Source organism: Ursus maritimus, unplaced genomic scaffold (genome assembly GCF_017311325.1).
Source record: "Ursus maritimus isolate PB19 unplaced genomic scaffold, ASM1731132v1 scaffold_21, whole genome shotgun sequence".
NCBI lineage: Eukaryota > Metazoa > Chordata > Mammalia > Carnivora > Ursidae > Ursus > Ursus maritimus.
In genome coordinates, this window is record NW_024424564.1 from 10,823,568 (window position 1) to 10,845,638 (window position 22,071).

The window sequence follows — 22,071 nt, forward strand, 5'->3', positions numbered from 1 at the left end:
CCGCCGTCGTGTGTGTCTCGGTGGATCGCAGGGTGACAGTCACTGCAGCAGACACATGACACAAATGTAGGTTTTAATAGGGAAAAATTCAGGTTTGTAACAAGCATAATTTAAATAGGTCTCAGATTTTAATAGCCCCCTATTTCCGAATTGCCCTCTTGCGCACTTGGCCACGTTGGCCATCTCTGCGTATTTCCGACTGCCACAGTCTCGTGTTGCCGAAACCTGAGTCATTTGCACATCGGCCTCACAATTTTTTTTCCGTATCTGCATATTATCTATCCACTGCTTTGTTTATATTTTTAAATCAGCTCCCTTTTTACTCACGGGAGAAATGAAAACCTTTGTGTTGTCACTATTTTGCTAGATAGGTTTCTAATGTGCATTGTTTAAAAAGCAGGACTATGAAAATAAAAATGGTCATATTCACCTTACATATCACCAGTGACTGGGAAACTAAAAACCTATGAGAGATCTCGTTTTATAATCCCCAATGGTGAGGACTGTTTTTTTTTTAATTGAAAAAAAAAAAGTAATTCACACTTCAACCTTACTATAGAAACATTTGACTGGGCTCTATCAGCTTGTGTCTATAGTTCTGGGTTCAAGGAATCGGCTTCTGAGTCGGAATGCTGGCCTCTTACCTGAGACCAGACGCTGCTGAGGGCTGGTGAGTCACTGGGAAAGTGGCTACATTAGAGGCACTAATGTGGGCAGTGAGCAGGACAGGAGTTTCCAGTCACAACTCCACCGCATGACCTCACTGCTGTGACAACGGACGAGCGATCCTCGCGTGCTAATTCCTCACTTTATCCCCCCCACTGGCAAGCAAAGAAACCACATTTTATGCATGCGTTATCCTAATGAACATGGAATAATTGAGACTAAGAAAGTTTGGAATATGTGAATTACATATTCACAGGTAGTCATCAATTTCAGAGCGGAAATATATTCAATTCTGACTTCAATTTCTTCCTACTTATTTCTATCTTCTACTACCTTGACTTTTGTTTTTACAAGTCAACAGTGTCAGCTTGTGGGGCACCTGGGTGGCTCAGTGGGTTAAGGGTCTGCCTTCAGCTCAGGTCACGATCCCAGGGTTCTGGGATGGAGTCTCACATCAGGGTCCCTGCTTCTCCCTCTGCCTCTGCCCTGCCCCTCCCCCCTGCTCATGCTCTTTCTCTCTCTCACAAATAGATAAAATCTTAAAAAAAAAAAAAAATCGTCAGCTTGAAAAAGTCCTCACAAACTAATAACCAAAAAGTCAAGTAAGCCACACACTAGGTTTCCAGTTCTCTGTTTTGGGAGCTCAAGCACTCTGGAAGCAACCTTATGAGCTCTTTGCTGGCCAGAGGAACTGCTGGTGACTCTCTTTTGTAAAAAGTTCAGTTACACGTGGAGAGTGTGGCGATTTAAGGAGCATTCTGCCGAGGGGTTTGGGAGGAGGAGAAGGTTAAGGAAAGGGAGGAGGCAGTGGCCAGGAGTCAACTGTGGCTCCTGAAATTTCTAAACGTTGGTTGGGACTGTCGGATGGCTGGTTCAGGAAGAACCCGAGGCCCGAGGCCCCAGTCAAGTACAGAGTACATCCCCATGGGGCTCAAGATGGGACATTCCCTGAACTAAACCACCGTAAGCACGCCACAACTCAGGACAGGCGTTGGCAAAGACGGTCGTCCAACTCAAAGCAAATGGAAACAGAGAGGACTCAAGAAGCTACTGTTAAGCTGTAGAATGAGACTGAGAAACTGTGGGAGAACAGGTACAGAACAGAATGTGAAAGTCAATGTCTATCATTAACAGAGGGCGGGGGCTGGGGGAGAGAAGTATTCATAGCCAGGGGTCAGAAGATTCTATCAAGAGCTAAAAATTATATATTTTAAATGATTACAATTTCCAAGTTTTCCCTCATTTTTTTTCTTGACTTTGGAAGAATCTTCCAATAATTTCTTATTTTGAGAAAATATGTATCAAGTTCACCAATTATTGTAGTTTCACTTCAGTTTTATCCTGTCCAAGTAAAATGAAACCTCATAAAGGGTACCATAGAATAGGACACCATTTTATTTTATATCCTTTTAATCCTTCTCATTCTCTTACTACAGAAATCCACAGATGTCTAGCATGATGTCTGGCAAAAATTTAAGAGGGTTATTTCTGAGTGGGGGATTCTGAATGATTTGTATTCCTTTTATTTTTCTGGTGTCACTTTTTAAAGAAAACCTTTACTATTTTTACAAAACCAATAAAATCACGATTCTTTCAAGTAAACAAATGTAAAACCAAGGTATTTTCAGTTTGTCTCCATATTCCAAAACAAATCACAAGTCCTTAACTGCAGAGGAGAAGTAAAAAATCTTGGAAATATGGTAAAGAACCAGTTAAGAGTCAGATAATAAAAAATGCTGAGGTCAAACAGCTAAAATTTCAGGGAGTTAAAGTCCTCTTTTTTTGTTGGCTATATTTTGCTGCCTTCCTAACAGCAGATTTATGCCAAATATTATTCAAATTAATTCTTTCCAGCCTTAATATAAATGTTTCAAGCACTCACTCATGTTTTATGCATAAACCTCCCTTCTTTAAGTCTTTGAATATGAAACCTCAGAGAGTCCAAATTTTAAAAAAGAACACGGTCAAAGCAATCCCAATAGCTTAATCAGCTTTCCATTTAGCACGCTCACTTCCTCTCTGTGAGGGTGTAGACTTAATATGAGAATCCCTTGTGAAGAGACTGAAAGGTTGGATGAACACACTAGTTCCCAGAGCCTTTCACTGATCATTCATCTACCAGGTAAAATGGCCATCACCCAGAAAGCAGAAAATAAATTCTCCATCAAGGTGGGATTTGCTAGAAATAAAAATGAGTGTTCTAGCTCTTCAAAGACTGTCTTTTAACAGTGGAAAAAAAATTTTGAAGAGTCTACAATCTAGCTAACTTGTGAGAGAGTCAGAGAGAGAAGGAGGGAGGGAGAGAGAGAGAGAGGGAGGACGAAATCCAGCTATTCCAACGATGGAATCTGTTTTTAAAATGCTACACTGTAACGCAGCTTCTCAGTGAAAAAAAAAAGCCTGTGAGTTCTGTGGCTCCCCTAATGGTGTGTTACTAATTCATTTGTCTGATTGCCTTAAGTCCTTCTTCAAATATCAACCTAAATATTACATTATCTAGCAGACTTTTTCCTGGGTGCCCAAAGTCTGGGTCCCATGATCTGCCCGTGTGGTCCCAGAACTCTGCACGTTTGTGTTTCTCCTAATACTGCCCCCATACATTTACAACGGCCCGACTGACCTTTACTGACCTTGACTGACCACCCCGCCCCCCATTCCATCCTCTAAGCCTGAGGTCAGGGTTCCAAACAGGCTTTCTCTGTAGCCCTCGTATCCTGCCCAGCTCTGGGGATATCGTGTACTCAATAAATGATTGCTGATTACTGTTGACAAATCCATTACAAGGTCAAGACTATTCTAAAGGAGGAAACTTCTGAAAACATGAGGACTTAAGCTGCTCAATGAGGGCAGATGTACAAATGATCAAGTTCTTTCCTTTGAACCATTTTCAAACACTGAACCACTTTTCCAGGGGTGGCTAACAATTCTGATCATGCCGAGGACTCAGGATATCGGGTCGGCCTAGCCCAGCCTTACCAAAAGTGGAGATGCAGAGAAAAAGCACAATTACAGGAGAAATTTAATACATGCTCAAAAGAATCAGACACTTCACTTGGAATAAAAATTCTAACCCCAAAAGGAAAAAAATAATGGTCTAAAGCCACACTGCATAACAGAGGACATTTTGCTATCATCTGGGATAATGGTGGAAAAGAGAACTTGGCAAATGGCATCTGCAAGGACAAGCTGTAATTCTGTTGTTTTTAGTACATTTGGAACCTGTACTGAATGTTGACTACACATCCCAGATTTTCCAGCACAGGCAAAATTCAGATATTATGTCTCAGTGTTCATATAAACCACTAAAATACCCTCTAAATACAAACATCTAAGCATACAAACTGTCTCATAAATTGTCTCTTACATGCCTAGAAGGTGTGTGAAAATCATTTTTTCATTATCCTTTATTTTTAAGTTGAAAAATATGGTCACTGTTATCCAGGGAATGTTTTTGCTTTCAACTTACATAGAGAGAGCACAATAAATTATAAATTAATGCCATCCAAATGTGAAATTCTAAGTGTGATGTGGGTATTTCAAAACTCTACCCGAGGGGCGCCTGAGTGGCTCAGTCAGTTAAGCGTCTGCCTTTGGCTCAGGTCATGATCTCAGGGTCCTGGGATCGAGTCCCACATCAGGCTCCTTGCTCAGCAGGGGAGCCTGCTTCTCCCTCTGCCTGCTGCTCCCCCTACTTGTGCGCGTGCCCTTCCTCTCTCTCTCTCTGACAAATAATAAATAAATAAAATCTTACACACACACAAAAAGTCTACCCGAATAACCCATCACGGTAAAAGTAATTCATTGATGTTTAAGAAATAGGAGGTTAAGGGGGAAAAAAAAGAATCCAAGCTGGGCAATTCAGTTAAGCATAACAAGCACATATTGAGTACCTACCCCCCGTACTACTTAAGACCATGGCCCTGAGATCAAGGGAACCGTGTGAACCCAGCCTATGACCTCTACTTTGCCTATTACTGGATTACCTTAAAACTACTGGCGCTCAACTTTCCAGCACATAGTCATGCCTCACTTCAGTATTTCCATTAGACAGGAATTAGAGATGTCTTAACGATCTATTTCCAGCACATAGTCATGCCTCACTTCAGTATTTCCATTAGACAGGAATTAGAGATGTCTTAACGATCTATAGATTAGCCAAGATGTTCTTTTTCTACAAAGTTTAAAAACCATGGGATAGGAGCAGGCACAGAGCAGCGTGAGGCGGCCTTGAGGAAGGAACGAGGAGTGATTTTCCCAGGCTTCTCTCCTGCCCACACTGAGGCTGAAGGTAGTAGATGTTCCCAGTTTGGGGGCCTGAGAGATTCCTGGTTAGAGCTTATGACAAAGCCAGCCGAATAAAGGAGGGCAAGGAGGACAAAGACCCCATTCTCAGACAGTGTCAGTATTGGTGGAGTAAGGGAACGGTAGGGAGCCCCACTCAGTGTGTGCTGGCATCGCCCCTTCCAAGGAGAAACCATCACTAGACCTCAGCTGTGTCTGCAGAAATTAAATCTAGAATCGAGGCTTCTACAAGGCAGTATGCACACGGAGGGCCCAGATGAACTAGAAAAACACCTGCTAGTCTCATGAAAATGAGAAAGATGGAGACTCAGAAACACTTCTCCCACGTTGTTCTGGAAAGAGCATGAACACCAGGTGGCAAACGCTTACCAAAGGGTGCTGTTAGCTATCCCGTGTGATTCTTCCGCAATCAAGGAGGGGAGGCAGGGAGTAGAACAAAAAGGGACAGATAGGGACTTGGATTTCTATCCAGGGTTCCTCTAAGAGCTTGCCACTCTTTTACATGATGAATGAGACCAAATCTCATCGAAGGGCACTGTTAGGTATCCATCCAAGCAGATCATAGATCTGTACGTCAAAAGGAAAAGAGTACAAACAGAACCCTTAGAAGGCAGCAGAGAGACGGGGCACCTGGGTGGCGCAGTCATTAAGCGTCTGCCTTCGGCTCAGGGCGTGATCCCAGCGTTATGGGATCGAGCCCCACATCAGGCTCCTCTGCTGGGAGCCTGCTTCTTCCTCTCCCACTCCCCCTGCTGTATTCCCTCTCTCGCTGGCTGTCTCTCTCTCTGTCAAATAAACAAATAAAATCTTTAAAAAAAAAAAGGCAGCAGAGAGAGTCAAGGAGGCAGACCCGTAGCTGGATAAGGCTCGGTGCTTGGGCTCGGATTCAGGCAGCCTACGACGACGCACACGCCTGGCTCCCTTCTGGGTAACCAGGACTAACCCACATGCCTTATGCAGAAGAGATCGAAAGAATCGATGCCCACCAAGCACTTAGTGTAGCCCATGCTCATTAATGTTGGCTCTCGTTACTATGTGCTTGTAAAGCACTGCGGAGAAGGTAACTTGCCAGCCTCATCGGCGAGGCACAGTGAGCCAATGTCATCGGAAGGACATGGGCCAACGGCAGGGTGATGGAAGACAAGAGAAGTATTACACAAGAGGAGGCTTAACGTCACTTCTTTTATAACAATACCTGCTGCAAAGGGGCCGTTTTGATTTTGCTACCTAAAGTTTGCTTTTTTGCAACCCTCAGTATCAGCCAAATTAATCCATCTTCATGTTTCCTATGGGTCTATTAGCTAAAAAATGTTTCACCTAAACCCAGCAAACCTTTACATTTAGCTTCCAGTTGAAAGGAAACTGAGGGACCAGAGGCACAAGTTCAATGATACCGTAAGGAAGGAAGCAAAAATCCAGAATGTGGGACATTCTGAAGGCCAGATAACTGATCAGGTCTCTTTATTAAGTCTAGGGGCATGAAAAGATCCTTTCAGTGCTAGAACAGAAGAGATTCAAGGGAATGGACCACACGTGATGCCTGGTCGTGGACTGGCTCCTGATGCAGACAATCTGGGGGACGTTTGAGAGACTAGAAATCGGGGTAGAAGACAGAGAGAGGAAAAACTCCTATTGACATGCAAGGGTAGCTAGCATTAATTAAATGTTACAAATAGCAAATCAGCACAGCTCATTTAATAGACGTGCACACGTGCACGCACTAACATCTAGAAGAAGAGTAAGGAATTAACAGCACTAATGTTTAAAAGGTCAATAGACAATGTTGTTGTCGGTTTATGTTTTTTTCTGAGGTGCACATGACTGATCTTATAATAACAACAACAACAGATTATCTTTAATTTATAAAAGACCTGATTCAAAAACAAGGTTTAAGGACAGAAGGTAAACATTCATGGGGGAAAGAGCGGGTATGACCGGCAGAACTGGGTCTTCCTAATGCCGCCGATGCTCACGGCCATCTAGCCGGGTATCTAGCGCGGGCAACACACACACCTCTGTGGGGTGCGGTCCAGGTGAGAGAGGAAACATTTTAAAAAGTGTGGTCACTTCTGTCCACCAGGCCACTCTGTGCATATGTGTCCCCTGTGGGGTTCTCCACACGAGGCCTACAGACTCCTAGAAGATCTATACATCCTGAGGTCAGCACCCCAAATCTGTAGTGGAAAAGCAAGGTGTCCATCTAAAGACGGTGAGAACCAGTGCCCTAAAATGTTAGCTTTGCAGCTTTTTATAGTGGGTTCTCGAAAATGCTCTTTCAATTCCAGAAGATCTGAGAGAGGAAGAAGGCTGGGTAAGGTGGGTGGACCCTCAGACTCGTCTGCTCCTGCGTGAAGCCATCACTGTCCCCCGCTCCTCACGGCACCAGGAGGACAGAAGGTACAAGATCCCACATTCAGCATATGTTCCTCAGTGGCCCACAGAGCCCGGACACTGCCACCAGCTGGGACACACGGGGGATCACAGGGCCTCAGGTCCCCGCCTCAAGGTGCACGGGGACTTTCCCCCTTCTCGATCTCAGTCCTTAGCATGCCTAAGAATCCGGGTGAACTGCAGAGCCCCGATGTGATGGGCTCCGTTAACGACCCAGACAGCAAGATGCCGCAAGTCTGGGAAAGCGCATGTTAGGAGTAAGCAGACTTGGAGGTGAGTGAGGGGAAGGACTCTGGCTTCTCTTTCAAAGTTTCAGCTTGGAGGATTATTTCTGAGCAGCACGCTGCAAACTCTCAAGCGCCAGGAATTCAATAAGTAAACTACCGAAGTTAACGAACGCTAGACACTCTTACTAAAACTGGACCCCACGGGCCTGGGTCCAGAGTCCACAGCACGAGCGAAGCGCGGGCGGCCACCTGCAGCGAGCAGTTCTCTATCACCACAACGCTGGTCCAACTCCCGGCGACATCAAGCCTCTGACAGGCACAGTCCGATCACACTCAGAAAGTCATGGGGGGACTGACCTTCCATCCACTCACAAATCTGGTCCAAAGGCCACCCCGTTCTTAGGGGCGTGGGTTTGCGTCTTGCTGCCGCTGCAAGAAGTGCCCTCTGCCGGCAGGACAGGTCGGGCAGCGCGAGTCCCGAGACGTGGCTCCTGCTCCTACGAGCCTGGGGTTGGGGAGGGCGAAGCCAGGACAGGAAGCCCGGCACCCGAACAGAGCGGCCAGTTCCCAACTGTCTTCACAGGTCAGCGGGTTGTACCTATCGGACTACGCCTTTGCTTCGACATGCCTTAAAGTTAAGCCCGTTCTAGGGGGCGTTACACATACTGCTATGTAAACGTTCTTGACTGTGATGACTGGGAGCCCACTTCCCCTCCCATTGGACTGCCCAGGCGTATGGGGTCCCAGGAACAGAAAATACCGCAGTTGTCACACTCCGGAAGTCCTCCGAGCAAGGGTGGCGAGACACAGAGGTAAGCACCCTCAAAGGCCTGCTGGGGACGACCGCCCAAGAGGGTCATTTGCAAAATGAAATAAATAACGGGACATCAAACAAAACAAAAAGTTTCTCTCTGAGAAGTTGGAAAAGAGGCAAAACATTATAAAATTTAAGGGTGTTTGTTGAGAGAACCCTATGTTTGATCACCCCAACTTCGATATTGAAAACACTGAGTAGAAAATTAAGAGAAGGTGACAAAGCTTTCAAAAAGCCAGATATTAGGAGTTTGGATAGCTCTCTGGGATCTTCTGATTGTTTGGAGTTCAAATACAATAGAGCTCCTTAGCTGGGTCCCCGATGCCCACCAGGAGGTGGGAAATGCCAACCCAGGACGGGTTCGGGGGCTCGGCCAGCCATGTGGAGCTGGGCACTGCGGTTGTCCCAGCTCCGGCACAAAACCAGCGCCAGTGACCCTCCCAGGGCACTGGCTGTGGTGGTTGCCGGACCCTGGTTCCTTAAATTCTCTCAGAAGTCCTCACTGGAAGACCTTTCCAGACTTTTTGGTACGATTTATGCTGCTTCCTTAGCATTTACATGGATCGCGAGAGACCCGAGGGGACGTTTCTCTGCTGACATCACATTCAAGCCACAAACGTACCTCGTCTCCGTGCATGTTGGCCACGTATTTGAACTCTGGAATCCCAATTCTGTGCTCCTTTGGAAAGCGCCCCACGACAAGAACCCACAGGTTTCTACCTTTACAGGGAAGAAAAAGATAGACAAATAAGTTGTGTTTGCAAATGACAGAAGAACTCCGGGAGAATGAGCCGGGAAAGCAAGCCGCGGCTTCTCCCACCTGACTCACGTCTCAAGACGACCGGAGTGTGCAGGACTAAAACCTCGTACTCAAGATGCCTCGCTCCCGACCAGCCCCACCTCCTTCAATTTAGCACCGATATTCCACTTACTATTTCAGAATGTGATTTTTAAAAATTGAAGACTGATTAGGCTCCATGGGTCTGATTTTTCCAAAACGTTTATATACTTTACTCTGAGTTCCTAGTGCTTTATAGAAATGACCTTGCTAATTCACACGATTACACAAACTGAAATTATAGTTGATGGTTGACTGGGAGGGTGCCGTAATTCTCAGTTCAAAGAAGGTGAAAAAAGCAACAAGGAATAAAATATGGAACTCGGAAGGGAGATTGTTATTCAAGTAACAAATCCTGAATCTTGCATCAAACACTGTGTAACACAGCTCCTTTGCAGCAAGTGTCCTTGATATGCACGAGTCCTGTCAAGTAAACTGGGAACCATAATCCATCCTAATGATGCCTCAAGGATACTTCTAAGTCCTAATCCTGCCGTGAGGAGCATGATTCGGGCAAGGAAGGGCAGGGACTAAAGATCATTGAGGATTTGCTCTGGTACGTGTTATCTCGGTAATCCCTTGTCATGACCCACGGAGATGGATTTTTAACCAAACTTTACAAACGAGAAAACTGATCTTCCAAACACTTAGGTAAGCTGCTTCTGATCACACAGCCAGTAAGAGGCTGTGACTTGAGCCCCGGAGCCAAGGCGTGGCCTATTTGACTTAGATTCTAGGGTTCCTTCCACTACAACTGCCCATCGCTCAGGAGGCTTGGTTTCTTAATCAGTAAAACGAAGAGGTCTCTCCCGGTTCTAAAATCATCTCTTTCAGTCATCAGGCTCTCTTAATACAAAAGACTTTAAAGTTAGAAATTGAGGAATGTGTTCAAAATCTATCACACATACACAAAGTTCAAAAATCTGTGATATCTGAGCTTTCTGTGGAATTCAAGAGTCCGGGGAAGGAACTTAATGGCAGCTGATGGGCTAATGTGGAACAGGTTTCTGTGGGATTTCAGAGCCAGTCCCTTAAATCAGGGGTCCCACAGTCTGAGGAACACTCAATTGCCACGAAGAACCCAAGAAGAAACAGATACTCGGCCCGTCTTTTTCACCATTCTTAATTTATTGTAACAATATTTTAGGTACATTTTTCATGACAGGGTGATGTTCTAAATTTAGTAACTGCAGGATGTCTCAGAAAACACCCACAAAATGCTGTCTATCTGACTGATGCCACCTGACTAGAGCAGAATCCTCGTTCATTCATATATTCGTTCACTTAGTACGACTATATCCAGGCATTTAGACATGTGATCAGACTCCACAGGGAAGTTATACGCTCTACACCCAGTGAGTTTCTGATCTAGTGGAGAATAGCAACGTGCAAACATATAATTACGCCAGATGGTGACATATACAGCCAAAGAAGTGTGTACAAGGTACTGCTGTGCATGTCGAGTAAAAGAAATGGTTAGTTCTTTCCAAGGAGGGGGATCATGAAAAGCTTTACAGATCTAGGGGTTTACAGAGGACTTTTTTTTTTTTTAAAGATTTTATTTATTTATTTGACAGAGAGAGAGACAGCCAGCGAGAGAGGGAACACAAGCAGGGGGAGTGGGAGAGGAAGAAGCAGGCTCCCAGCAGAGGGGCCTGATGCGGGGCTCGATCCCAGAATGCTGGGATCACACCCTGAGCCAAAGGCAGACGCTTAACGGCTGCGCCACCCAGGCACCCCCTTACAGAGGACTTCTGAACAGGGTTTTGAAGAATGATTCTAAATTTGCCATATGGACAAGTATAATCCATCTAGTGATTTCCCATCAGAACCATTTCATTAATCAGAACCTTCTATTCCCTGGTATGATTTCTCAGGTCATCTGGAATTTCAATTCTACAAAGTTAACATTTTCATGTGAGCAAGGAAGTTTTTGTTTTGTGGGTTTTTTTAAAGGCTGGGTGTGGAGCCTACTTAAAAAACAACAAAAAACAAGGGCCTTGAACTCATGACCCTGGAACCATGACCTACGCCGAGATCAGGAGTCGGACGCTTAACCGACTGAGCCACCCAGGCACCCCAAGGAAGAACTTTTTCTGAGCGAGCTAATAAACCTGTTTCTTTAGGTTTCCTTCTGCAGAATTCTTTTTTTGTAGATATTATTGCTTTTAAAGCTAGAATAATCACAGATTTGTACAGAATATGATTTAGTCCCCTCACCTACAAGGGGGAAATTCAATATCATCTCAACATAATATTTACCAATTGTTATAACAATATAACAACCAATTTGCAACAGCTGGCCTGTTACAGAAGGATAGGGTAAGACAACAAAACCTGACTTGAACTGGACATCCGATCTTAATTGGCTTAAGGAAGGAAGGAGATCAATAAAACCTAAGTGGAGCAGTACTTTGTGGGTAATTCAATCCCAATTTTAGCACGAATGGCCCCCAAATGAACTGCGAGATGAAAAATTTATGAATAACCTCAATGGCACAAAGTTTGAGAGTGAAAACCAACCAATAATCCTAGAAGATAGCCACGCAATGCTTTTGGAATTACAAGCTTCTTGAAGGTTTTAACTCCCCTTTCCCACAAACACTGGCCATCTCTGGCTTAGACCAAAGTAAATGCACAAAAGACAAACTTTACTTTCCACAGTATGATTGCCAAGGTCAGGGTAATTTAAATAAGATTTTTTTTCTGTCAAGGTTGGAAAGGCTACCCTTATTCCCCCCTTCCCAATGGCAGGTGTGCTGAAGAGTTCTGAAATGCTTGGCCTCTTCCTCTTCACTACAAAGTAAACAAAACCTGGAGGCCAAATATTTTAGTAACTATATTATATTCAGGAACTGGAGCTTGATACAAATCCCAGGGATGTGACACAGGTGCCCAATTAGGTTTGCTTGGAAGATCAGGAAAAGCTTTACAAATTTAGAAGGATTCACAAAGATCCAAAGACAAGAAAGCGGGCGAAAAGTGCCATGAAATACTTCAGGAATTCAGGAGAAAGCCGATGGCAAAGTTCAGAAACTTAAATATAACTTCAACAGGTAGAAATAGGAGGAGTGTCCTGCCCACATCAGATCCTCGTAACAATGCCAAGCCCTGAGCCCCATCTGCTAAATCAAACTCTAGGGGGAAAGCTCAAGGCCTGCATTTCACAGGCTCCCTTGGTGATTCCGAGGCCCATTAAAATTTGAAAGCTGGCTGAGGCTGAAGCAGTGAACATCCAGATAGATCTGGGAGGCACTTGGTTTTTAGGTAAAACCATTTCATCTTACATATAATCACAAGCACACGCCTATGTTAACAAATATACTTCTCTATCTTTTTAAATGGCTGCTTATTATTTTACTATCTGAATATACTACCATTAGTTCAACCACTGCCCTTTTGTTAGATGTTCAAAAATAGTTTTATGCGAACTACAGCATATCCACCAAAATTATATACAGAATTTTGAAATCAGAATACAAAATTGTATTAACTACAGCCATGTAAAAATCGATTGTTCATTTAAAAAGTACCATGGAAGGAAACCGCTCCATGCATATACAGCCTTGAATTAACAGACGGGTCTACAAGAGTCGACAGTGACGCACTCTGAGTGATAAGGGTTCGAGTGATGGGGTGATGAAATGAAAAAACTTTTTTCCCCACTTCCGTACCTTTCCAGTTTTTAAAAAATAAAACACCAAATCCTATCACTCATGCAGTACAGATCCTACGCACCAGACCCCAGCACTTTGCTACTTGACCTGCACAACATCTCCCCACGACGGGTGGTACCCACGGCTTCCTGCTGGGGAAACAGATCCAAGTGGCCCAGCCAGGGTCCACACCAAGGTCTGTCTGATTCTAAAATCTGTGTTCTTCTGATGATGCCAGGCTGCCGTAATCTCCCTGAAAGCACTGGGTAGGCCAGAGCCAACCTCACCCTGGGGGAAATGTTCCCAGGCAGTTCTCTCCATGTGGTGTTGCTACGGTTCACACCTGCAACAGGACCCAGCTGCCACCTGGCTATGACCAATGGAGCGAGGACAAGAGCCCTGACTCGAGGGCTAGCTATCCTGTCAGACTCTTTCTGCTCAGAGGGTTTCAGACTCCGCCTGGGTGGCCTGGTCCCCGGAGCAGAGCTGGAGTGATGAGGCACATTCCGGTTTTTCATGAGGCTTGTTTGTATTGATGAGCCACGAAGCTCTGGTATCCAGAGGGATGACTCAGTGGCTGGTGTCCCAGGCTCCACAGAGCTCTGCGTATCGCTACAATCACCGCCCGAGCTAAGTCAGAGCTTGAGAGAGCTTGCCCGAGAGCTGGGGTGTCCTCATATGAAAGTGGGAATAACAGCTCAATGGACGAGGCTGTTGTAAGGCTGACGAATCCCTTCCTCCTTCCCCAAGGATGAGTCAAAGGTCTGACGCCACACCTTCAATGTCACTCGTGCGCGTTCCAATTACCACCCACACAAAGAGCTCAGCACACATGGCTTAGCCCTACAGTAAATAATGGGTGAGGTGAACACAGCACGTTGCTTAAGTCACGTTAAACACCTGGCTTCCAAAGTTCACAGGGCCTCTGGCTTTGAAGTGGAGGAAAAGAGGTTCCTGCTAAGCAGCTCATTACAAAAACAACGCACGCACAAACAGCAAACAAACAGGGACAAAAGGCATGGGCAAAAGTTTCCAGCCTGGCTAAGCTTGCAGAGTAGCATCACTCATAGCTCACAGCATTTTCTGTGACCACCACAAGCGGGAGGCACGAGGACGCTCCTTTCAGCCAGCTGGGCACAGCCGTAGGTGACCTCAGAAGGCCGTCATTCTGGAAGTGTGGTCTCGGGACCAGCAGCATCAGCATCATCTGGGAGCTAGTGAAATAGGCACTTTCTCGGGCTCCACCCCAGATGGGCTGCACCAGAAGCTGAGAGGGAGGACCAGTGTTCTCGGTTTTAATAAGAACCCAGGGGATTCTCATGCACACTGAAGTTGACAAACTGCCGTAACAGGAGCTGGAGATTTGGGGTATTAAAAATTTCTGTAGTAGAGTTTAGCTTCTCCTGTCTGATACACCCTCTGTAACCAACCCGCCCCAAAGGAGCCTCCCTCCGCTGCATGGTCATCACTCTCAATGCTGATAGCCGGGGCTCCCAGAACCCCAAGATTTTGTGGGGATGACCCAGAGGTGAGGAAAGCTTAAACACTTTGCTTTAAAACTACTCAGTCTGCTTCTTTACTTCTCCCTCTGCCCCTCCCCCTGTCCGTATGCTTGCTCCCTCTAAAATCACGGGGCGCCTGGGTGGCTCAGCCGCTTAAGCGTCTGCTTTTGGCTCAGGTCATGATCCCAGGGACCTGGGATGGAGCACTGCATGGGGCTCCCTGCTTAGCAGGGAGTCTGTTTCTCCCTCTGCCTGCTGCTCCCTCTGCTTGTGCACACGCTCTGTCAAATAAATAAATAAAATCTTAAAAAAAAAAATCAATCTTTAAAACTACTCATGTGGGGGCACCTAGGTGGCTGAGTCAGTTAAGCAACTGACTCTTGGTTTCCGCTCTGGTCATGATCTGAGGGTTGTGAGATCAAGCCCTGCATCAGGCTCCATGCTGGGCATGGAGTCTGCTCTCCTTCCCCAACTCCCACACCCCCCCTTCCCCACGTGTGTGCGCTCTCTCAGGGAAAAAAAAAAAAAAAAAGTAATACCATAGAAAGACATCACTGGCAAAGCCTATCTCTTCAAATTCCCCCCCCCGGATAATCTCATTGTATCTGCCTGCATCGTCAAATAGTATTTGTATGTGGACAGCCATGATTCCAGAACTGGAATAATGGTTTGAGTTTGAGAAGTGCAGAGTGGGACATGAATAGAGAAAAATGAACAACAAAAGGACCTAAATACTGGTCATATGGCAGTCGAGTGGGGCAGTCGCAAGCCAGGTGAACAGAGGAGGCCCTGTAAGGATGAGGTAACACCCAGGCATAGGCCGAGCGCTAGCCCGGTTACCTGCTGGAACACAAGCCCGCCTGACTTCAGGAGCCAGGAACGGGACAGCAAAGGCTTTGCTGACCATGGCGAGGAGACCAAGCTGGGGGCACAGCCAGCACCGCAGCCTGGATGGACTAAGTGCTCCCCGAGGCAACTGGACTCCTGCGTGAATCCTGGTATGGACCTGACAAAAATCAGATGCATCTTCACTGTGAAACCTACTATCCTGCACAGAGGCTTAGCCTTTCGTTTTCCCATTTATTCATTCAATAAATAGGTACTGAATGCCTAGCCTGATTCTGGCATTTAGTCAGCTAAAACAATTGTAAATCACTGATTATACTGGCCTGAAAAACACTAATTTTCTACTGTTTGAAAGTATTTTGGAATGTCATATTTTTTTATTTAAGTAATCTCTACACCCAATATGGGGCTCGAACTCACAACCCTGCGATCAAGAGTCTCATGCTCTACTCAGCCAGCCAGTCAGGTGTCCCCTGATTTTCTGATTCCTGACATCACTTTCATCATTTGGAAAAAAAAGACAAAGAAAGAAAGAAAAAGAAAGTTCAAATGAAGCACAATGTCTTATAAACTTTCCATTATTTGGGGCCTTAATCAAATGTGAATCAAATCCCATGGCTCCACTGCTTATCCTGCAGTAGCTCCCCGTGGCATTATGATAGGACCCAAGCCCTCAGTGGGGCACGTCGGACCTCTCATGGTCTGTCCACTTTCTGCTTCAGCACCAACCCTCCCCGCCCCAACCACAATCCCATACACCAGGCTCTAGCTATTCTTAATTACGTGGAGTCCCAGAAGGAGCCAACCATCCACCTCTACCTTTAATGCATGCCGTTTCTTCTGCATGGACAGTCCTCTGTCCACCTGATCAAAGCGGCCCACTTCCACTGGCCTTTTCAAGGCTTAACCAAAAGCCCCCTTCCGTCCAACACTTTTCTTACCCTTCTCCTCCCTTGGTGCCATCCCTTGCCAGCCTGAGTTACTCTCCCTTTGGAACCTTTGTAGTACTTCTGCAACCCCTCTCCTAACACTAATTGAAGCCACAGGTTTTCCTGCCAGCAAGGGATGGTATATCATTGTGCTTGCAGAATCTCGTATAGCGCCTGGCACGTACATAGATGATCGACATGTGATTGTTGATGGGATGGATGACTGGATACGTTAACAACTCAGGAAGTCCAATTGGAGCTGGGGTCACCCCTCGTCCAGAAACTAGATGGAGTTTTCCAGTATTATGGAGAAGTCTGCAGCTAATCTACAAAGTACAATTTGGGTAGGATCTGAAAAGGATCCAGTTTTCTAGATTGCAATTCCAGAGTAGATGGACCTTCTTGGAGTATTACCATGGCAGAGTGCAGATATCCAAACCAAATATCTGGCTTTGAGTTAGACTCTTCCAACATTATGGGGAGATGGCATTTCATTTGCTTCCACATTTGTCCCCATGCACAGCACTAATGTTTTGAAATGATGCCTGGGAAATGCAGACGTTAGGTTCCATTTTATGTCTTCCTGAACAGGTGAAGGGAGTGGGAGAGGAGATTTCAGTTTCTAAATCAGGGATTCTGAAAGACATTTCCTTTTTTAATTGAAAAACAGAAAGGAGGGACGCTTGGGTGGCTCAGTCGGTTAAGCATCTGCCTTAGGCTCAGGTCATGATCCCAGGGTTCTGGGATCAAGTCCCGCACTGGGCTCTCTGCTTGGCAGGGAGCCTCTTTCTCCCTCTACCTGTGGCTCCCCCTGCTTGTGCTCTCTGATAAATAAATAAAATCTTAAAATAAAAAATAAAGAAAAACGGAAAGGAAAAATTTGAAGATGCATTGAGTTGGGATAAATTTTCTTTTCTTTTCTTTTTTTTTTTTTAATTTCAAAACAGGTCACGACTCTGGAGAAGCAGAGCAGCTCGTCTTGTTAATTATTAACCAGAGCATCCTCGGCAATCCCTCTGCCTTTCTGCTCTGGCGGGTCTACCTTCTCTGGTCCTCCCACTCTATTCCCAAGTCAGAGGCTGAGGAATCTGTCCCTTCCTCTAAAAATTTTAGTATTTGACCTGTAAATTAGAAGAAGTTTTAGAAGAAGTTTTAGAACTTCTTTAGTTTAGAATCTAAAGTTTAGAAATTAGAAGTTTTAAAAAATTGAGTTTTAAGAACTATCCATCATTCTCATATCCCAACCACCATAATCTCCCTATGTTCCTTTCTAGTCTTTTTTTTTTTTTTTTAAATACAGAGACAGGAAACTTGTTTTTAAATCCCCAAAGTGAAAATCTCTAGAGGCTTCATACTATAAAAAGCTGAGAACTTCCCTTTTTGGTCCCTCGGAGAGAAGTCAAACATCACCAGATCATCCTTTTGAAGAGAGTGCAGCAATCGTGGTAGCCACGCTGAGTATTATCTTAAAATGCAAACAAAACTTAAAGAGATTTTTTAAATCTTGTTTTAAAAGATGCAATAATTACAGCTAACACTACACATTTATTGTCCATTCGAGAGTTCTCTTTTATAGTTTGTCAGGAGCATCTGCATTCAGTATTGATGTTCCAGTTCTTTCTCCCCAGTTGTTTTTATTTCTTATGAGTTCCTATAGGTGTCTCAGAGCTGTGATTTGTGATGAGGTCAATTCAGATCCATTTGACCCAGAAAAAGTGTGTTGGAGGCTGGCTTATCCTTCCTATTTATTGTTACCCTAAGAACTCATCTTTTCGTGGCAAGGAACAATGGCAATTAATTTACTGGTTTCCTCATAAGCTACTTGGGAGGATACAACTTTTTCTTTCCGTCATCCCACTCCCTGAGCTTGTGCCCTAACAGGCTTTCTTTGGAGAGTGAAGCCACTAGGTCCAGACAGGGATGTGGAGCTCCTGACTGACAGCAGGAGGAGCCCTGAAATGAGGTTCCTTGGAGGACTCGACCTGACCAAAAACTAGGGCATCTGACAGATTCGAGGGATTAACAAAGGTGGACTTCTCGCTAGTACCATGGTTCTGAGATTTAAATCTCACAAAGGACTCAATAGTTTAGTAAGGACATCAAAACCAGTATTTCAGTGGCACACCATCTGCCTCAAAACAGCACCTGGGATTTTTTTTTTTTTTAAGATTCTTATTTATTTGAGAGAGAGAGTGCACAAGCAGGGCAGAGGAGCAGAGGGAGAAGGAGAAGCAGGCTCCCCGCTGAGCAGGGGCCCAAGGCAGCACAGGGACTCGATCCCACGCGGGACTTGATCCCAGGTGGGACTCGATCCCAGCACCATAGGGTCATGACCTGAGCCAAAGGCAGACGCTTAACTGAGTGAGCCACCCAGGCGCCCCACATCTGGGATTTCTTCAAAGATACTCAGTATCCCTCAGCAGCACTTTATGTACTGATACAGGTTCTAGAATCAAAGTGCCAGGGTTTAACCCTCAGTTCTGCCACTTACTAGCCATGTGGTATTGGGCAAGTTGCTTCGCCTCTGACTGAATCCGTTTTGTCAGCTTTGTTACAGGATTAAGAGTAACCACACCTCACGGGGCTGCTATCTCACTTAATCCCCACAAGCTTTACGAATAGCGCCAGGAACATGGTAAGCACGCCCCTGCTTGAGGACCTCAAATGCACAGAACTGGCTGACGACAAACCTCAGGCTCCAGCAGACGAGGCAGCAGTGGAGCAATTACAGAAAGATTTCAAATATGAAGTGTCCATAACATACGGATAGAGACCTTCTGCCAAGAATCAGCTGCAATGTACGTCCCAGAAGATCTGCACATCGGCTCAGTGCAGAAAGACCAATACCCGCTTAAGTTTTTTAAAAAAATTAGAAGTATGGACTCAGGAAGCAGAAGGGGCTATCTTGAGAAAACCCGTCCTTCAAAATCTGTTAGCAAAAAAAAAAAAACAAAACAAAAACAAAAACCAAAACAAAAAACAAAAAAACGGCCACAAACATTCCTATCACCAGACATCCAGTGAGTTTACTTTTTAGAGATTTCATTCAGAATTCCCAGGACGAGATGCCTGAGGATGGCGTTGGGCCTGCAGGCTGCACGCACACATGGCCAGAGGGCAGGGCAGGCAACTGGTCACCTCGGCTAATGGTGCTGAACCGTTAACCATAAACATGTCTTTCACATTTTCTTACACAGCTTATTGTCAAAGTGATTGAAGCCATCACACAGATTTTAACTATCTCCAGTCTAATGAGGCTGGAAGCCATGTTAAGATTTCCAGTCTGGAGGGAGTCCAACTCATCACTGAAAGAGCACAGCCCAAGAGCTTGTAGATAAGGAATCTGTTCTTTAACAAGTCAATGACATAAAACTGGTTCAATAGGAGTGGGTCAATGTCAACAAAAGGGAGGGGGAGGGTCCCAGATTACGAGACTAAAAAGACATTAACACCATATGCAACATGTGAGCCTTGACTGCATTCTAAAAAAAAACAAAAGTTCTAGAAAGGCATTCGTGGGATCATTGGAGAACTTTAAAATGGAATATATTTTCATTGAGTAGTATTTTTCCTAGTTTAATAATGGTGTGTTGTGGTGAGGTAGGACAAAGTCATTTTTAGGTGATGCATGCTGAAGTATTTAGGGATGATGTGGCGGGCTACTTAGCATGTCTAATAGTTCAGCGAAATCTACAGATAGAGCGCAGAAAGACAAAGCCAACATGGCAAAAGACTAACAGCTGGGGCTTCCACATGAAGACTACGCGAATATTTTACTATTTTTACAATTTTTCATAAGTTTGAAACATTTCAAAATAAAGAGCTGGGGAGAGGGGAGGTTTCGAAAAGGTTAAGGTAAAAAATCATGGCCTGATCCACTGGCTTCCACAGCTTACAGAGGTGAGATGCAGGATCAAGAAAGGTTGGAGTTGTTCATCTGAAAGCTGAGGCCGTGAGGAAGGGAATGGAGGCCCGGAGGTGAGAAATTCACAGGCTGCCTCTTCCCACTGAAAACACAGGACTATCCTACGAAAGGAGTTAAGAAATTGCTGTGTCAACTATCTCAAAACCAAACCACATTAGCTTCTTACACATCTCCACACATAATGAGAAAGAAATCATCCCAATGTGAATGTTAACTAAAGGACAAACTTTTTTTTTTAATTTTTACTATAACCGGAAAACAAACCACAAAAATTTTTTTTTGAATCATATGATTTATGTGACCATTGAGCCTTTGGATCACCAAGTCATTAAGCCAGCAAAGGCCAAGTGACTAACAGAGGATAAAAATAAGAAATGAGTACAGCTTGGGTGTTGGGCAACTGAATCATGACTCCCATCTCTTCCCCAAGATTGGACTTTGGATCAGGGGAAAAAAGGAATGTAAGAGGTTGGAATTCTTCTCTCTGCCCCAATGTGATCACCATTCCCCTTCAGGCTTTAGTTGAAACAGAGCAGCAAAACTATTCCGGGGAAGGAAGGGTGAGGGGAGGCAGGGACAGGGGCAGAAAAGTCTGGAAAAGAACAGCCTGTCACCCAGCCCTACACAGACTCTGAAGAAGCCCTACTTTACCCCATGGACATCAGTGCAGGACCATACATGTGTGGCTTTCACGGATCTTTTCAATTTATCCTTTGACAAACAAACAGCATATATTCGCTGTCAACAAACTTGAGAAGCTACATGATAATCACTCAAGGGCTTTCAAAGAAGTGGTAAATGGGAGATTTATTTACATTTCTGTTTCTGTTCATTTTTAATACAGCCAAGAAGATTGGGCATACTTTAACACCATAGTTCTAGATGGTGCCTAGAACCATAAGCTGGGGCTAATTTTTTTTTTAAGATTTTATTTTTGGGGTGCCTGGGTGGCTCAGTCAGGTAAACATCTGACTTTGGCTCAGGTCATGATCTCGGGGTCCCGGGATGGAGCCCCACGTTGGGCTCCCCTCTCCGTGGAGAGTCTGCTTGTCCCTCTCCTGCTCCTCTCCCTGCTCAAGCTCTCTCTCATTCGCTCTCAAGTAAATAAATCTTTAAAAAGAATAAAAATAAAGATTTTATTTTTAAATAATCTCAACACCCAATGTGGGGCTTGAACTCATGACCCCGAGATCAAGAGTGGCACGCTCTGTGGACACCCAAGGAGGCAGCCCTGCTGGTGCTAATTAATTTCTCTACCAAAGTAGCATGTTACATTTGCTGTCCCTATTATTGCAAAGTGGATACAAATAAAAACATTGACTTAAGAAGAACCAGCGCCCAGGCATTCACATCACTGCAACAGCGTACTTTCAGAAATGTCAACACCTATCTCAAGCTTACAAAGCAGATCCACTCACAATGGTCACTCACTGAGGGGCATGATAGAGTGAGCTGCTTCAGTAGGAATTTCCACTCATTTTGGGCTTTTCCAGGGCTTCACTGAGAATTTGATTTGGATTAAAAAGGGAGAAGCATATTTAAATGATGTCATAATTTTGGAGTCAGAGGAACAACTCAAAGATTTTAGGAATTCCTATCTGCTTAAAATACTGATATTTGACATAATTTCCAAGGTGTTTTCATATACTTCGTATTATTTAATCCTCAGCAGAAACCACATGAGATAGGTAAGGCAGGCATTATTATCCTCATTTTACTGATGAGGGAGGGAACAGGCTAGGATAACCTTGGATTTGAAGCATTTTTTGTTTCACTCTGAGACTAATGTTTGTTCCACACCGCTCTTCCAGTGTAAAACAGCACTTTCCCTGTTACCATCTTAGATGCGATACAGATTTACCTTTCTTAAGACAAAAACTTGAGGCATCTAACTCCCAAAACAAACAAGAGCTTCATCTTCCTCGTCCCTCTGCCCACCCTACAAAAGCAACTTCTATGTGTGTGTGTGTGTGTG

At 44.7% G+C, this 22,071-nt stretch overlaps 1 protein-coding gene across 2 annotated transcripts in view; it reads right to left on the reverse strand.

The window, feature by feature from the left end:
* CPM (carboxypeptidase M) overlaps nucleotides 1-22,071 on the reverse strand; it is a 68,711-nt gene that overhangs the window by 18,030 nt on the left and 28,610 nt on the right. For both annotated transcript variants that reach the window (XM_040637244.1, XM_040637245.1), the window contains exon 3: nucleotides 9,023-9,120. In XM_040637244.1, coding sequence (XP_040493178.1) covers nucleotides 9,023-9,120 — 98 coding nt within the window. The remainder of the gene's footprint in view (nucleotides 1-9,022; nucleotides 9,121-22,071) is intronic.